This window comes from Sarcophilus harrisii, chromosome 1 (assembly GCF_902635505.1).
Source record: "Sarcophilus harrisii chromosome 1, mSarHar1.11, whole genome shotgun sequence".
NCBI classification, from domain to species: Eukaryota; Metazoa; Chordata; class Mammalia; order Dasyuromorphia; family Dasyuridae; genus Sarcophilus; species Sarcophilus harrisii.
Window position 1 is genome coordinate 190,777,125 of NC_045426.1, and position 19,135 is coordinate 190,796,259.

Genomic DNA, 19,135 nt, shown 5'->3' on the forward strand with positions numbered 1-19,135 from the left:
ATAATATTATGAATAATAAAGTTAAAATCATACTAATAACAAATAAATTGAAGAAATTAAACAATTTAATTTTTAAATGGATAAGAATGTAAATTATTTTTATATTTGTATCCCAAATAAAATAATGAAGCAATTATCTCCCTACTTTATGTCTCAAGCAAAACTATAGAATTTCCATCTTGGAAGGGACCTCAGAGATCATTAAGTCAAACCCATATTTGAGCAAGATTACACTTTACAATATATATGACAAATAGTCAAGTTTTTGCTTAAACATCTTCATTGAGGGGGAAATCCACTATCTCCCCAAGTATAGATTATTTCATTTTATAATACATGGAATTGTTTAAAAAAAAAAGTTTTTCCTTAAATTAAGCCTAAATGTATCCCTTTCCAATTTCCACTCATTGCTCTAAATTTTATCCATTTGATTCAAGCAGAATAAGTCTAAACATTGTATCAGATGTCGTCTGATCAGACTACTGACAAAATACTATGGGTAGCCCTTATCTTGGGTACCATGGCTGTCATAATGCAGTCATTTTGCATGTAATATTTCAATATTGATTCGATATTCATTCTCATCAACTAATCTTCACAAATCTTTTTCAGATAAATTGCTAACTAACCAAACCTCCTATATCTTGTACATATGAGTAAATTATTTGAACCCAACTGTAAAGATTTACATTTATATCCATTTATCTTCACTTTGTTAGATTTAACATGATGTTCTAGCCTACCAAGATTTTTTGGTTACTTCTTGAATACTAAGTGGTATCAGTGATGGGAATTGGACCTGCAGTTTTATTGATTTAGGAATTTCTAGGATTAGGAAACCCTCTCCACCAATACAAGTGGAACTTTTCTCTCCATCTAATAATCTCAAAGAATGTATGTATTAATGATAACAATAATAATAACAGCATTTATATAGCACTTTAAGATTGGAAAAATGCTTTATAAATATCTAATTTTATCTTCACAGCAACAGAAGGTAGGTAGGTATATGTTGTTAATGTCCCCATTTTACCACAGATGAGGAACTGAGGTAGAAGTTAAATGACTTGCCCAGGGTAACAGCAAGGATCTAAAGCTGGCTTTGAATTCAGATTTTCTTGATTCCAGATCCCTCACTCTAACACTGTACTACTAGCTGTCTCTTGGCTCAATTTCCCAGCTTTGTGTGATCTGAAAATTTGAAAGACATACCATCTGTGTCTTTAAGTCACTGATAAAAATGTTGGCACAAAGTTAAGCATGATATTTGAATCATTCCAGTGAGACTTCATTCCTAGATGTCATCCATGAAATTCTAGCAAACATTTTTTTAGATATCTACTATGTTCCAGGCATGATGCTAAGTATAAGGGATGAAAAGACAAAAATTTAAAAAAAGCATTGCTTTTTGACTTCCTATTTATCTACATTGATGTTTAGACAATTCATCCCTTTCCTTTTAATCTAAAATGTGTTTTTAGAGTTTTATTTTTGTCACCTTCTTCCTCTAAAACTGACTTCCTCTTACAAGAATTTTAAACCATCTACCAGTAGTCCATAAGCCTTTATAAATCTTATTTCCCCATATCTAGTGTCCATATCTGTCAAATTATGCCCAATTCTTCTCTATTCTATAACAGATTCAAAGGCAGAATGGTCATTTCCTCAAGTTTCCCATCATTTCCACTCCAAATCCAAAAAAGCAGTTTTATCCTTTTTTTTTTTTTCTTTTTTAATCGTTTCACTTTGGAGTGTCATTAAGACAAGGCCCAGAGAATTATGTATTTATTTTTATTCTAAACTTTAAAGAAATTAACAAAAGTAAATAAAATTTGCATTTCTTCTCTGGACTGACACTACTTAGACTAGTCCCTGGTAATTTTGTTTGATGTGGGAGTGAAATGTATTTCCATAGATAATTTAGCAATTAAGAAAAAAATTTATTTAGGTAGGAGGAAGAGCATTGAGTTGACTGAGCTAAAGGAAACTTCATTGAGAGCCCCCAAACATCTGAATTCTGCTTTGGCTCCTCTTGGCTTCTTTTTACCTAATCACAAAAGAAGTAAAGTCAACAGTCCCATTTGTTCCCGTGAGCCAACAAAGTTCCAAAGATGGCCTCAATACCTCTAAAAGAAAAACTAGCCTAACCTACATGAGAGAGAAGGATTATAATATTGCTTCTGCAGCAAATATATATATATATATATATATATATATATATATATATATAGTGGGACAAAAAAAGATTATATGTGAAATTACAGATTTCTGTAATATGCAGCTTGCTTCTCTTTTTAAGTTTTTTAATATGTTCAGCATGTAAGTTTCAAAGATATTCCTGCTTGTTTATGGTTCCTTCTAGCCTCCCTCCTTTCTTCTGCAAACTTAAAAAATACTCCAATGAAGATTCTTTAGAAGGGGAAAGGTAGGAATTGAAGAGAAGAGAATACTGTATCCCTTTACTCTTTTCTAATTTTTCCCAACAAAAAAAAAAAATTGAAAAAATAAAATTGAAACCCTTGCATAAGTCAAACAAAACTCATTTTCACATTGATCATGTCCAGAAATGTTATCCATCTTGCATCCATCTCATCTTATTGAGTTATTATTATTAAGTTTTGTCATTGTATTGATGAGAATTTTTAACTCTGAGTTATTTTTCTTGATGGTATTGTTAGTGATGCATAAATTGTTTTCCTGATTCTGCTCACTTCAATATGTATCAGTTCCACTAAAGGCTTCCCATATTTCTCTAAAACTGCTCCTTTTATCATTTCTTATAATACAATAATATTCCCTTCTCCTAGATATGTTATAAAATGATTTCTCAGTGCTTTCAAGATTGAAAGTGTGCCATACCAGTTACATGGAAACAAGTTTCCAGTATGATGAACATGAATGACTATAGCATTGGGCAGGAACTCATTGATGAGTTGTAATCTGTACCAATGGAGAGAAAATACCAACATCAGTGAGATCACTCATCCACTTAAGTTTTAAAACTTAATCATGAAAATATCAGGAGGTAAAATTATATCAATACTAGTCTAAAAGGATATAATCAGAATGTTATAATTGCCCTAGAAATGACAAAAGATAGAGTAGAAAATCAAAATAATGACAAAAGTATTCAAATATAGCTGGAACATAGATTAAAATGTAAGGATCATGTTAATACTGTTTTAGAATATTTAAAATAATTGTACAGTTAAAGTTATAATATTGCTATGGTAGAGGATTTTGATGATTTGGTGGATTTAGAAATATATGGAGGGGCAGTCAGGTGGCACAGTGGATAGAGCACCAACTCTGAAGTCAGGAGACTCTGCCTTCAGACACTTAACACTTCTATGTGACCCTGAGCAAGTCACAACCCCAATTGCCTCAGCAAAAAAAGAAATATATGGAAAGACTTAGACTTACAAAGGAAGATCTTACCCACCTTCACAGAAACAGGACAAATAAGCATACTATACTCTTACACAGATATATATGAAGGTATACATTTATATATGTATATACATATATATGTATCTATGTACATATATGAATGTGTACCTGTGCTTAATTGGGAGGGGAGGGAGAAAAAAGTAAAAAGTGCACAGCAGGAAACCAAGGAAAACCTACAAGAAAGCAAAGAAAACATGATAACTTTGAAGATAATGTGTTTATTATATAGGCTTTCTTGAAATGGAAATGTATTGCTTTATTTTTTAAATTCTCTCAGTTCTGCTATTCATATGGGAACTTTTTTTTTTCCTATTTTGTTTTTAAGTTACAAATAAAAAGGAGAAAATAAAAGGAACAAATGACATTTAAATTGTGGTTTACTTTTTTTTTTTTTTTTTACTGATAAAAGGAGTTCAAAATACAAATTTAATAAGGAAAAACAATTAAGACTGACTCCAAATCACATTTTGTTTGAATAAATATATTGGATTAATCATAAGAACAATTACTAACTCTAAAGCAACATAATGCTATCATTCTGAAAAATATACTATAAATTTTTTCATTTACATATTTTCCTAATTTTCAATTTGATACTGCAGTTACATAAGTTTTTTATGATCTTGCATTATTTCATAATAAGCAAGACAAAAATTTTCACATATCATTTTCCATATAATTATTATTATTTATTGAATCCATGGTAGCAGTGTTATATTTTACATGAGTATTTATGTCAAAGTTTTAAAGTAAAAGATAGGAAAGCTTCATTTTTCTCCTCAGCAATCGTGTGGAAGCATGGACAAGAGATGTTGATTTCTTGCTTCGTCAGGAGGGCAGACCTGTGGTTAATCTTATCCCCGATAAACTAAAAACAAGAATAATGGAAGAAGATTGGCAAAATATAGATAAAGCAACAAACTGGTTAAGAAAAGAAGCAATTAAGTTTACTCAACCATTTGTTCTTTATTTGGGGTTAAATTTACCACATCCTTATCCATCACCATATACAGGAGAAAATTTTGGTTCCTCCACATTCCAGACATCTCCTTATTGGCTTGAAAAAGTAAGTATACCTTCAGAAACATAAAATAATTTACACATGTTTTATTTAGAATTCCATTCTCTTTTTCCTTTTATCCAAAGTTAGAGGAGGTATGAAAAATAAATATCCTTAATTCATAGCCTTATACCAAAAGGAATAATTGTGAAGGAGGTGACTTTGCAAAAATAGACATAACTCTTTTATTAAACTCATTGTATTGCCTTGTGTCTGAGTCATGTATAAGCTGTCTCATAGCCAAAGCAAAGGCAGCATGATGGCAGTACAAAGACTGTTGGTCTTGGATCAGAAGGCCTGGGGTTCAAGTCACAGTTCTTTGTGTGACTCTCCCAAGAGTCTTAGCTTCTTCATCCATAAAATGAAGGTTCTAATTTTTGTACAGCATACCTCCCAGGGTTATTACGAGATAAGCATTTTGTAAATCTTAAACATATTAATATTAAACATAGTAATGTGAGCCATTGTAAAGGATTACCTTAAGGTTATTTTATCCATAAGAAGGGAATTCTCAGATAAGGAAACACCCTCTTCCAGTGCAAGACAGTACTTTTGCTGAAATCTCTAATCCTCTAGCTCACTTAAAGCAAGGTTTCTTAAATTTTTTCTACTCATGATCCCTTTTCACCCGAGAAATTTCCATGTGACCCCAGGTATATAAATATATAAAATAGGTATACAAATCAATCATTTACTGATAAATTAAAATTTCATGATTCCCACATTCAATTATAAGAACTCCATATGGGATTCAGAACCACAGTTTAAGAAGCTGGGGCTTGTTGGAATCTTTACAAAGTGTTAAGCCATTAGAGTTGATAGAGACAATAATTATCTAATTTAGCATGGTTCAATATGATTGATTTGATCTTAGAAGGAGATATTTTGGGCTTCTTGAAACAAGGTACTAAGTACAACTGATAGAAACAATGCTTGTGTTCACACCTTTAGAGAGCTCATAGAAGCAAGAAATATTTAAGTACTCATTGGAGTTCACATGTTTGGGAGATTTTAGGATTTCGAAAAAGATATCTAAATTCACACCTCCCTTAAGCCCTGCCTCCAGAAGGAGGAGTTAACCTTTGGGAGATCATATATATAAAGGAAGCTCTTAGAGCTTCAAGAGAGTTACTTCAGAACATTCCCAGGGGTCGGAGGAGCACTCTGGGAGGAAGTCTACAAGCCCTCTCTCGAAGGCAAGAGAGATTCATTGCATCTTCCACCTTGGTGCTGGCTGGAGTCTGAAGGATAAACCTTTGGATTTGGAGACATTCGGAGAGAGCTCTTGGAACCAAGCAGAGAGATAGGCCTGAGCTAACAGGGCTATATTGAAGGACATAATAAAAGATCTGAACTTTTATCAGCTGGCTGCGATTTTGGGTGATTATTTACTTTCAACTAAAACCAAGGCTGCCTCCAGAAAACCTCCCCGAGAAACCTGCTTTCTCCCAGAGAGAACTCTTATATTTTAAAGAAGAAAAAAAATCAACAGGGGCTTAGAGTACTGAGAGGTTAATAAAAGTGGGATTTCCTAACTCTGGGACCAACTTTCTATCCACCATGCCTATACTTATCTAGAAGGAAGACAATAGTGTCTTCTTGCAAAAAGTGAAAGCTATCCTGATGAAAGGAGTTAAGTAAATATAAGAAATTGGTAAACACATCTCTGAACTTCTTTACAAGTCACTTTTCAATATATTTCATCTCAATAGTAAGTTACATTTATGTAGTCACAAAGTATTATCCTTGAGGTCATTTCACAATGATCCTCACAAAGTTAAAGGTATTTTATTAATTAAATGTCTACTAAATCTGAAAACATGTATACCTCCAAAATAAAAAGATATTTGTTTATAAACAACATAGAGTATCGGAAAAGAGTTCTGGACTTAAACTCAAGAGACTTGATTTTGAATCCTGCCATAGACAGTAGTTGTATAACCATGAGTAAGTTGGTTAATATGCCTCAGATTCTCAGGTTCTTTATCCATAAAATCAAATAATAATACCTACCCTACTTTATCTTACAGGATAACTATAAGGAAAATGTTTTGCAAACTTTAAAGCCTTATAGAAATGTGAATCATGGCTATTTTTTTTTTTAAATCTGGACATCTCCCAGAATTATATGCACTCCAGTCATTGAGCTATCAGGAAGAGAAAAGAGAAAAGCTGAAATCAAATTCTTTACTTGCTGGTGTTGATTTTTAAGGCTTAAGCACCTATCAGAAAACTGTTGGTTTTCTTTTCTTTGTACTGCTTAGAGTTTCTCTGTTAACATGTAATTATAGCAATTTCAATTTTTAAGATAATTTCAGAAATATTTCATTCTATTTATGTAAATACACAGTAACTTAAAATGTCATGTAAATGAATTGGTACATAATTTCCATATTTAATTGATTATAAATATTATAAATAATTTATGGCAAGTCTTTCCTTACCATCTTTATTTAGAAACTATAGGTTAGCATTTATAATATGTTAAAATTTATAGCTTTCATCTTTATATAACTGAATTTTCTTTCTATTTTTTTAGGTATTTTATAAAGCTATCAAAATTCCAAAATGGTCTCCATTGTCAGAAATGCACCCTGTAGATTATTATTCTTCCTACACTAAAAACTGCACTGGGCAGTTTACAAAGAAAGAAATTAGAGATATTAAAGCATTTTATTATGCTATGTGTGCTGAGACAGATGCCATGCTTGGTAGGTGGTATAATTAATAAGCAATTACATAGAGAAGAAGAAGAATGTTGTTTTTCTAACTCGACTATGATTCAGGCTGGTTTAGTGACTTGTAGAAAATTACTCAAGGATGTTCATACAACAGTTGCTTAGAGACAGCATACTTGATTCCTGTAAAGATTGGCAGACATACTATTAATTGTAGAATAAACCTTTGCATATCTCAGTTATCAGCTGATAAAATAACTTAGAAGATAATTCAATTTATTCAAACATCAAAGAGGAATCAAAGAAGGCTACCATCTGCTTAAGACAAATTTTTTGGATGAGAAGCCTGATTTGGGGGCATTAGCCAAACGTGGGTAGGCAAAAGGCAGGGCATTTCAAAGACAGCTTTAGTTCTAAGATATAGAATCAGTCATAAAAACTCAAGCTTTTAATGTCCAGGTAGCTCCAGAATCTTCCTGTTTACCTAGGACTCCAGCAAACAAGGCTGATCTGCAGCTGAAACAGATTTCATACATTCTTTTTGATTCAAGGTGATCTCAAAATTAAAGCAGTCTTCAAATGGTAACAAAGCAGGAAAGTATTTGCCTTGCAGTTTAGAATCTGTTTGTGATTATTGCAGGCTTTGAAGACAGGAAATTCTAGTCCTTTTCTAGGTGACAGAAAGGGGCTGGACGTTTTTTGCCAGTATTTGAATATTAACAAGATCTAGGAATTTTGAATTTAATTTCTAAACTAGCATTTTACAGTGAGAATTACTTTGAGAGCAATATATTGATAAAATTCAATCAGTACAGTAAGGACTTGTGATTTCATTGTTGTAGAAATTCCCTCTACTGATAGAGATCTGAACCATCTCTCAAAAGAGAAATGACTGGCCCAAAGTCACGCAACAATTAAACATCTTTGACAAAAAGTGAAATCAGGTCTTCTTGACCCCAAGTTCAGAACTCTCTTTGTTATGCCTGGGTCTATTTCTTTTTTTTTTTTTTTTTTTTTTTTTTTTTTTTTTTTTTTTTTTTTTTAATAGCCTTTAATTTACAGGATAATGTTTTACATGGGTAACTTTACAGCATTAACAATTGCCAAACCTCTTGTTCCAATTTTTCACCTCTTACCCCCCCCACCCCCTCCCCTAAATGGCAGGATGACCAGTAGATGTTAAATATATTAAAATATAACTTAGATACACAATAAGTATACATGACCAAAACATTATTTTGCTGTACAAAAAGAATCAGACTCTGAATTATTGTACAATTAGCTTGTGAAGGAAATCAAAGATGCAGGTGTGCATAAATATAGGGACTGGGAATTCAATGTAATGGTTTTTAGTCATCTCCCAGAGTTCTTTTTCTGGGTATAGCTAGTTCAGTTCATTACTGCTCCATTAGAAATGATTTGGTTGATCTCGTTGCTGAGGATGGCCTGATCCATCAGGACTGGTCATCATCTAGTATTGTTGTTGAAGTATATAATGATCTCCTGGTCCTGCTCATTTCACTTAGCATCAGTTCGTGTAAGTCTCTCCAGGCCTTTCTGAAATCATCCTGTTGGTCATTTCTTACAGAACAGTAATATTCCATAATTTTCATATACCACAATTTATTCAGCCATTCTCCAACCTGATGGACATCCATTCAGTTTCCAGTTTCTAGCCACTACAAAAAGGGCTGCCACAAACATTCGTGCACATACAGGTCCCTTTCCCTTCTTTATAATCTCTTTGGGATATAATCACCTGGGTCTATTTCAATAAGATTTTAATAATGGCAAAAATAGAGTAGCTTTTCTTCAACACAGCACTCGCCCATGGCAAAGGCAGTCAAGTTACTTTTAAGACAGGCTGTGTTACCATATGCAGTTTTGGCATTGGCAGTGATAAATAGGACCAATATCTCTCAGCTATGGAGCTACTGTCAATTGTGTATAGGAATATTCCACCTGATACCGTTTGTCATTTTAGGCAAAATATTATTACAACATTTATTTTATAGAAATAACATTAACAGTAATGTTACTGCAGTCTTTCACAACTTTATAGTGGTTGGCTATGATCTAATTTAATTAAAACAATATAAATCAATGTATTCACGAAGTAAGAATAAAGAGTATATATAATCTTTGTCCATAATATTCTACCTACTTAGATCCATCACCACTCAAAAAAGTTTGATCTGATCATCCACATAAGAACGACCAATTAAGAAAGTTCCATGAGAGCAAGAACTGTCTTTCACTTCTATGTTTGCATTTTTAACACTTAACACATATGATGGCTATGAGCAGCTTATGGCATATACTGAATGAAATTAAATAAACTCTGAAGAAGAACCAGAGAAAAAGGTATCATCAAAGGATTGTTTAATGGGGGGAAAAAATGAGCTGGTAACATGTTGAAACTGTAAGATAACAGGATGCCAAAGTGCTTCACTTGTATTTTTATTAACATGAGAGGAAAGAAAAGCAAGTTTCCAGCACATTAGGTGAACTCCTTGTGATGAATTTCTAGTCAGATATAGACAAGAAGTTCACAGAATTGTCAGGCATGGAGGGGTTGCAGTCTGTACTATTCAGGGAAAAGTTCAAAGCAAAGGAGTGTTTGAATATACATATATGGAGGGGGGAAATAATAATTTTTCTAAAATTATAATAGCTTGTTCCTTTTTTCAACAGGTGAGATTCTTTTGACTCTTTACCAGTTAAATATTCTTCAGAAAACTATTGTTATTTTCACCTCTGACCATGGTGAGCTGGCCATGGACCATCGCCAGTTCTATAAAATGAGCATGTACGAAGCAAGTTCCCACGTTCCTCTTCTGATGATGGGGCCAAGCATTAGAGCAAACCTCTATGTCCCAGATATTGTCTCCCTTGTAGATATTTACCCTACTCTGCTAGGTAAGTTATGAGATTTCCAAAGTACAAACTAATTACTGTCGTATGGCTTAGACAAGAAAATGGAATAAGACTGTGTTCCAAGGCAATTTTTGCTGGTTTGCCAATAGCTTTGAGTAAGTCATTTATGACTCAACTTTATAAAAAGTAAAATGTATCCTTCTGCTCCTCACTCCCCATAATTAATCTCTTTTCCTTCAAAATATTCACATGAGTCATAAGACTATCAACTGGTCAATAAGCATTTATTAATAACCTGCATCCCAGGTGTTCCTAGATTCTGGGTATACAAAGACAAAATAAAAAAGTCTGCCCTTAAGGAGCTCATGTTCTCTTTGGGGAATCAATACATACCCATATAAGTAGATATTACATAAATACAAAGAAAACAAGGGGATTTCAAGGGTGCAGGACACTAACTGCTGAAAGAATTTAGAAAAGGCTTTATGTCTGAAGTGGTACTTGGAAAACGCTAGGGATTATTAGAAAAGGAGATAAGAAGATGTACATTCTAAGCCTAGGAGATGAGTAGGCATGGAGATGCCAGACAGAATCTTGTATGTGAAGAATAACAAGAAATCCAGTTTTGTCTGGAACAGAAAATGCACGCAGTAGAGTGTTATATAATAATACTGGAAAGTGGGCTAGAGTTAGATTTTGAAGGGGGTGGGGAATTATTCTCTTGCATTTTGACCACATCTTTCAAAGACCCTTTATCTTTTAAAGATGAAGCATCTACTTGGAAAGAGATTTCTGATGAAAGTTCTTCTTGCTTAAAAAAAAAAAAAAAGAGAGAGAGAGAGATCTTCTTTCTCTCCCTATCAAAATAAACATACAGTTCCCAGCTTACATTTTATAGTAATTTGTGGGGGGAAAATAATCCTATACCAATAATAAAACATATTCAGTTAGAGTTTTTGAAATTACTAAATGAAGAAATCAGTATGAATTTCAGCACATATTCTTGGAAAAGATGATTTCCAGAAACTAGCTATACCCTCTAAAGACTCCCTTTCAATCTGGTTAGTGGTAAATAAAAGGGATGCCTTTCTTTATTTAATCAACAAAAACATTGTCACTCTTAGTTTATCTACTACATCTACCATAATTATACCCAATTTGATGATTTACCTTCAGATCTATCTACCTTAGAGAGTTGCATGTATCTCTATATTTTGATTGTATTACATTCAAGAGAGACTGATCAGCTCTTCATTAAAAGAAGACCAAGGATATCAGACTAGGATACTGTTAAAAAATTAAATCTTAAACTGTGTAACATGAAAATGTTATTTTTTTAATTCTACAAGGCCTCAGTCATATATACGTGTATAAGGGTTTTAAATTGCTAACAGGGGCTTGTATTTAATTCTAATAGCAAGGAGCTACTAAAGCTTCTTGATTAAAGTAGTGACATGTTTAAATCCGGGTTTTAATGATATCACTTTGGCAGCTTTGTGGAAGATGGGTTGGAGGGAAGAGATTTAGGGCAGGGAGACCACAAAATGATAAAGAAATGATTGCAATAGTCCAAGAGACAGGGAATTATAAAATAATTTCTATAACCCACAAATGCCACCATGCCCTCATATATAATCATTTTTTTCCTGAAGCTTTACCTTCTTTTTCATTGGCCTTCCATTTACTTTCATATCATACCTTTTTTAAGTTTTCTTTTTTCTGTCTTGAGTATATCAATAACAATTAGAATTTATTAAACAGGTGCCATGTGCCATACAACACTAGACACTACAAATACAAACACAAAAGTAAGATGGTCTCTGACCTTCAAGATATTACATTCTATAAATATGGAGACAATTTTTGTCCTCATGGAACTTTCTTCATTACCTAGCCTTTCTTATGTAGATGATCAGATCAGACTTTTTTAAGTGATTATGTATCTAATTATTAAGAGTCCTATGGGCAAAGATTATTCGCTATATTCTTGCCTTGTATCATTTTGTAGCAAAATGTAAAATAAATGATGTCATAATGTTTTGCCCAAAATGATAAAGATTTGATAATGATATATGTTATAAATGATAAAAGTTATACATTTAAGGATAAGAAGTAGTGCCTGTTTTTTCATTGGCATATGCATCTCCCAGATGAAAAAATTCTCTCTACTGTCTTTTCTGCAATTTACTGACTTAGAGACTTGCCCAGAGCATTGAAATGTTAAATGACTTAGCTATAACTTGATCTGAAGTCTTCCAGTCTGGCTCTTTATCCACTACATTATGCTGTCTTTCAAAATTCTCTCAATTCAGAAGATGATATTTTCAAACTTAATGTTAATATAACATAATGCCTGGCTCATAGTAAACACTGAATAAGTACTTGATGATTTTTGAAAAAGAAAATTTAAATATGTCTTGTGCCTTCTGAATTAGTTTCTAAAGTATTATAAAGTCTAATGTAAAACTGAATTTTCTAATGGTTTTTATTCTTTAAAAATATTCTAATCCTGGGGCAGCTAGGTGGTATATTGGATAGAGTACCAGCCCTGAAGTCAGGAGGACCTGAGTTCAAATCTGACCTCAGATACTTAATACTTCACACTTCCTACCTGTGTGACCCTGGGCAAGTCACTTAACCCCAATTGCCTCAGTAAAAATAAATAAATAAAGTATTTTAATCCTTACCCTCTTTTTTTCTCTTATCTTCAAATCATGTTTTTAATGTTTTAATTTTTTCATGTATGTCCTTCCTTCTGGTTTTTTTTTTTTGTTTGTTTTTTTTAAGAATCCTTCAATCTTATATTTTCTTAGTCATGGATTACTGATATCTCTAGGCAATTGATCAAATACCCTTCTACCTTTGTCCCTTGGAAAGCTTGCACATGAGATCAGGTTTTAAATTTTTTTCTAATTTCTATTTTAAATTATAAGATTCTTAAGCATATCTCTTTCTTTCCTGATATCATTAGAAGCTCTTAAGAGGAGTATGTGCTATATAAGCTATTCTCACGAAAAATTATGGAAATGGTAAGATGAAACTTTGGCCACTTAGGATAAGTCAATTTCTATTACAGAGATTTCAGAGGCCTGTATGTATTCTTTTGTTATTTCATTGAAATTTTCATGCCCTCCACTGAGAACTCCATAATTTCTTACCTTGTGAAAATCATAGAATTTCAGATTTGGAACAGAACTAATAAGTCATCCAAATCAGCAAATAACAAAAATCTCTCTACAGTATCCCCTAAAAGAAATCACCATTTTCCATTTGAAAACTTAACAGGAAAGAGTATCACTATGTTTCAAACATACCTTTTCCAATTTATGACAGTTCCAAATGACTTTTTATTTGACTGAAAGGTTTAAGTGTTAGTGAACAAAGACAAGGGGTTGGGTAAAACAGAAAACAGAAAGATTTCCCATTGCAGCTAGCTGTAAAAATCTTTTATGAAGCCTCCAAATGTCTGTGTGCTTTCTTTTAAATATAGAATAGTAGGAGAGAATATTACATTCTTTTGCAGGGAGATGAGTAGTTTGTGCATCTCTATCTGTATTTCCTTAAAGGAAGTAAATAGACACAGAAACCTCCTGTGCAAGTTTTACTATAGTTGCATATGTAAAAGAAAATAATTTCCTAAATATTTGAATTAAAGTCACTGAACCACTCTCTGAAAAGTCATTAGTACTCTCTTGTTTTCTTGAATCCAATGCCCTCTTTTCAATTCTTATCCTTGACCTTTCCATAGCATTTGACACTATTGATCAACTTCTTATTCTAGAGAATCTTGACTCACTTTATGAGTCCTCCATAGAAAATCCAGTTGGCTTTGCATTATAGAAATATGATTATACAAAATCAATGCAATTAGTTATAAAAATTTACTCAGTTACAAGTAATTTAAATTTTAAAATTCTCTTTGTCTGATAGCTTTGGACTAGATTAATATAGACGCCATATCCCAAATATTATTGAGTCAAAACTAATGAATCAAACTACAATTACTAAAATGAATAAAATAGTAAAAAATCATCTATCTTTCATACATTCAGTTTTTAAAAATCAGTTTTTAATTTCATCAGTATGAGACAGTTGTGGACTGAAAGTTCACTACACTGATATAAATCAGCAACTTATCTATATTTATAGTCTTGGAAAATAACCGGTACATATTGAAAGGTTAAATGACTTTCTAATGGGTACACAGTTGTGATATGCAAAAGACTTGAATCCAAGTCTCTAATTTCCAGGCTGGTCCTTTATCCACTCTATATGTTACCTGTTTCTCTTGATACATGAAAATTACAAATGTTCTTTAGTAAACAGTTAGAATGAGTTTAATGCCACAACCAGGAAATCCTTTGCCAATATTATCTAGGTCAAGAAATTATACTTCCTGTTTTAAAAGTAACATCATTATGTTTCTGTTGTCATAATTTTTTAATCTTTCCCCACTATTTTAAACTAGTTATTGTTAACAGTTACACAGTTACCTTTCTACTATTATGATAAATGTTTTCTCCTTGATAATATCATAATATGGAGTCAAGTACAATAGCAGAATTACTAGAAAAATTGAATATAAAAACTAATTTCCATAAAAATATAATGTAATGCTAATTAATGCTTTAATTAATGCTTTAATACTGTAAAAACATATAGATTATTTGCATATAGCATGCAAAAATAATAGTATTTATTCCATAGAAGATGAAGTAATTTACTCATAAACCTGGGTCACACTCTACCACTAATGGACATAATATCTATGGAGTTGAATGAGGACACACAAAAACCTAGTAGGGAAACAAAAATGATAGCATCTATGTCCCTAGGAACTCTCATGACTCTAAACAGCAGGCCTTCAGTCTGTATGCAGTGTAGCTACTGGGCAAAATCATTTCTCTGTTCCTATTCTAATCCTTCTTATCAGAGCTACTTTTCTTCTACGCTAGGCTGTTGAATTGGTGGATGAGCTTTTCCAACTACACTTGGGAGGGTTCTGAGAGAGTGTTAGGCTTTTTCAGTGGTATACCCTTAAGCCAGAAAATTTCCAGACTCCTTAGATCTGTGCAAGTCTCTGAGGATTTTCTATCTCTCAAGCTATAGACAATAATAAGGTCATCCAGTCTTTCCTCTACCTGCTCTTCTATTAGTAAGGGATTTTGTTTCCTTCTAAGAGTCTCTCAGCAAAGCAAATATAAAATCCATCTTTCCCACTTTGGTTTTTCCTCCCAAAGGCCATAAAGGGCAGTACAAGTGAATCTCAGAACTTCCCTTTCCTCGGATTATAGATGGTACTAAAGGGCAATTGTGTCTTTATCCAGCCAGTCACCTCTTAAAAAAGCAATATCTTTTAATCAACATGACTCCCAGCAATACAGCTGCAGAGCAGCCTGTCAGCTTCAATCAAAAATTTTTAGGCTCTATATTCTGACTTCTGAGAACAGTTTTTCTTATCTCCTTATGCCTGAACTTCTCCTTTGCTACCTAATTCTCCTACTTCTTTCTTGGCCTAATCATCTCTAGCCCTCCTATCCCTTGTTTCTAATGTCTAAAAGCAGGACCTCATAAGCAGTTATCCATCTCAAGATTTGTAAAGTAGGGGCAGCTAGGTGGCGCAATGGATAGAGTACCAGTCCTGAAATCAGCAGGACCTGAATTCAAATTTGACCTTCAGACACTTAACACTTCCCAGCTGTGTGACCCTGGGCAAGTCACATAGCCCCAATTACTTCAGGGGGGAAAAAAGATTTGTAAGGTAAAATTTTAAAATTTCACTTTTCTACCCAATTCTTATATTATCTTCCCATTGTTCCAAAACAGTTATATTTTTCACAATTGTTAAGACAGTCACACACACACAAAGAATTCAATAGACTACAATGCCCTATAAATATCTGTAACCCAGTTTGTTTTCTGCCTTCAAATAAGGCCTCTTAGTATATATATAATTCTCCTGGCAAGTCAAATTAATAAGCATTTTTAAGGGATTACTATGTGCTAGGCACCAAGCCAAGTACTGAGAATACAAATACAACCAAAAAAGAAAGAGTCCTAGCACTGAAGGAGCTTACATTCTATTGACAGAACATAACATGTAAAGGGCACTAAAAAGAGAGACGAGTGGATATTATCCTTATAGGGGCAGAGTTTCAAAGTCCAGGAGAATGAAGAATGACTTGTTGAAGCTTTTCCTCAAAATGAGCTTCCTAGAGAAACCCAGAGAGGTCCCTGGGGCAGAGAGAGAAGGCAGAAGTCTGATAGTGAGATCCAGAGAAAGCAAGCTAGCTAAACTGCCTCAAAATGGAAGTTCCAAGAGAATTTCACTATTGGGTAAAGGTCCAAAAGAAAACATACAGATTCATGACAATCAAGACTTATACTTTAAGTAGAGTGTTTTTGGCAGCCATGGGAAAGAGGGTTTGGAGGAAAGAAATACTAAAAGATAAATATCCATTTGGAAAGGAATTAACTTGTTTAAGCAACAGGTAGTAGGGTCCTTAATGTGATTGGGCATAGATTCCACAAATCTTGCCAAGTAATTGGCCATGGGGCTATGAAGCAGAGATTACTATAAAATGAAGTTAATAATAATAAAACCCATCCCAGAGGGTTGTTGTAAGAATCAAATTCAATAATATATAAAACACTTTGTAAACCTACATAAATCTTAGCTATTATTACAACTCTGAAGTTATAAACCTAGGAGACTAGAGGAATACTGTTATTCTATGTAAAAATAAGGAAGTTATAATGAGGATCACATTTAATTGTGGAAGATAACGAGTTCTGTTGTGAATGTGTTGAATTAGAGATGCCTATAAAGAAGATATCTAACCAGTGATTGGGACTTCAGGAGACATTGGGGTGTGTGTGTGTGTATAAACTTCTCATCACCAATGTGAGATATGAAACACAAGTAGTAGTGTTCTCATTTTATAGATGTGGAAATCATTATTTAAGAAGTTTAAATGTTACTCTTTTCTATTTCTTTAATTGTAAATGAAAAATAGTTTAGGTGCATTGTGGGATCATAAGTTTTTTTTTGGTCTGGCTTAGGAACCTAATCCCATTATTCAGGTGAAAAAAAATGCATTGCAAGTTTATAGATTTATAGACAATTTTTTGCATATAATTTACTTCAGTTTGTAAATTTATTTCTTATTCTGTCATGCTAAAAATATTAACTTGCGAATTTTTATGCATATTTCATACAACTAAGCCCCCTCTGTGCTCCATATCAAAAATATGATTTATTTTTCTTCATAATGAATGTAACAATTGCTTAGCCTGAAAAATGAAAAAAATATAAATAATGTTATAGGTGCCTTTAACTTTATTGAAAAGCTATTGTATTTTTGATGACTAGATATTGCTGGAATTCCTCTCCATCAGAACCTGAGTGGATATTCTTTGATTCCATTATCATCAGAAGCATTTAGTAATGATTCTCAGTCCACAAGACCTCGTCCTCCCTGGATTCTGAGTGAATTCCATGGCTGCAATGTGAATGCTTCCACCTATATGCTGAGAATTGACAAATGGAAATACATAGCTTACGCTGATGGTGCCTCATCACCTCCTCAACTCTTTGGCAAGTTTCATTTTTGTTATATCCTTTTTTAAAATTCAGATGTGTGATTTCATTGTTGTCAATAATTCTCACTTAGAACTATTGGCAGTAATCCCTTTATTCTGTTAGAATGTTGCCTAAGTTGCCTAAGAGAATAGGAAACATGCTGAGGGTCCCATAATCAGAATGGGTAACCACGTCTTCCTGAATGTAAGGCTGACTCTAAATTGATTCTAGTAAAGATCTCCAAAGCAGAATTTCATTAACTTCACAGTTTTTGAACTTTCATAGTACAATAGACAAAAGTAGAATGAATCAAGCTTTAATCTGATAGGTATATACATTGCACCAGTTTCTTTCAGATAGAAATTCAAGGACTCTTCTGTCTTATACTGATATGTTACATTTGTTTTGTTTTATTTTATTTTATTTTTGCAAAAGTGGGAAAGTAATTTTTCATTGATATCATTGAATGAAGTTGAGCATTAAAGTATTTAAATTTTTTAAAATCTTAATTGTTAATCCTGTTGTTAAAGGAAATAATTCAAACGGGAATATTATGGTAGTATTTTAAATCACATTTTAATACCAGTTTTTTTCCTTAATCATATGTTAATGCCAGTTTTTTCTTTAATTATCAAACTATCAAAGTTGTTATTTCAAAATAATTAGTAATGTATATAAAGCATCTCAGAAATTTAAAGCACTATGTGGATGTCAGTTATTATATAAAATAAAAAAAGTATTGTATTATAGTAATATATTAGTAATAATATTCCAGTTCTCCTACAACAAGAATTCAGGATGTCAGCATCAGAAGATGACTGGGTTTTTTAATATGCTGGTACATAGATCATGGTCCTCCTTATTGTGAAATAGGTTTCTAAAAGAATCAAAGATAGGCCAAAAAAAGAAACCAATTAGTAGTCTCACCTGGAATTCTACAGGTTTCCCTGTAGAATTTTTCCATTGGTCTTCCTACCCTAAAAAGCTATCATCTAACATGTATAAGGAAACAAACTTCTGGTGGTACTTAACTAGTAAGCTCAGTTGACATAGAGAGTCATAGGCCAAGTCAGCAAGAGATTTTCTTGTCTGTTATAGACACAGAATACACAGTTGTAAAGGAAAGAATCAAACATACACTCAACAAAATTTGACCAAATAGGTAATTTTGTTATACAATAGACATAGACTACCCTCAAACAATCAGAACTTTCGGAAAATAAAGAATTACCAGATATATAAGGTATTTATAAAATTTTCAGCATACCTAAAACTTTTTGGTGATATCTACGTACAACTTAACCAAAGAGAAATAGTTCTACCTAAATTTATTTCCACAGGGCTTCAGTTATGACTGAAGACACTTTTATTCTGAAAGTACTTTATAAATAAATTTTAATTGGATTTTTATTAGTATATGTCTGGTGTGAATTATTTAAATAGCTTTCTAATAATTCTGTTTGATGAACACATTGTTATTAAGCACCT

General features: G+C 32.7%; 1 protein-coding gene across 4 annotated transcripts in view; it reads left to right on the forward strand.

The window, feature by feature from the left end:
* The window catches only part of ARSK (arylsulfatase family member K), a 38,164-nt gene that overhangs the window by 16,272 nt on the left and 2,757 nt on the right, over positions 1-19,135 (forward strand). For all 4 annotated transcript variants that reach the window (XM_031967743.1, XM_031967752.1, XM_003759833.4 and 1 more), the window contains exons 4-7: positions 4,234-4,516; positions 7,050-7,221; positions 9,883-10,107; positions 17,438-17,662. In XM_031967743.1, coding sequence (XP_031823603.1) covers positions 4,234-4,516; positions 7,050-7,221; positions 9,883-10,107; positions 17,438-17,662 — 905 coding nt within the window. The remainder of the gene's footprint in view (positions 1-4,233; positions 4,517-7,049; positions 7,222-9,882; positions 10,108-17,437; positions 17,663-19,135) is intronic.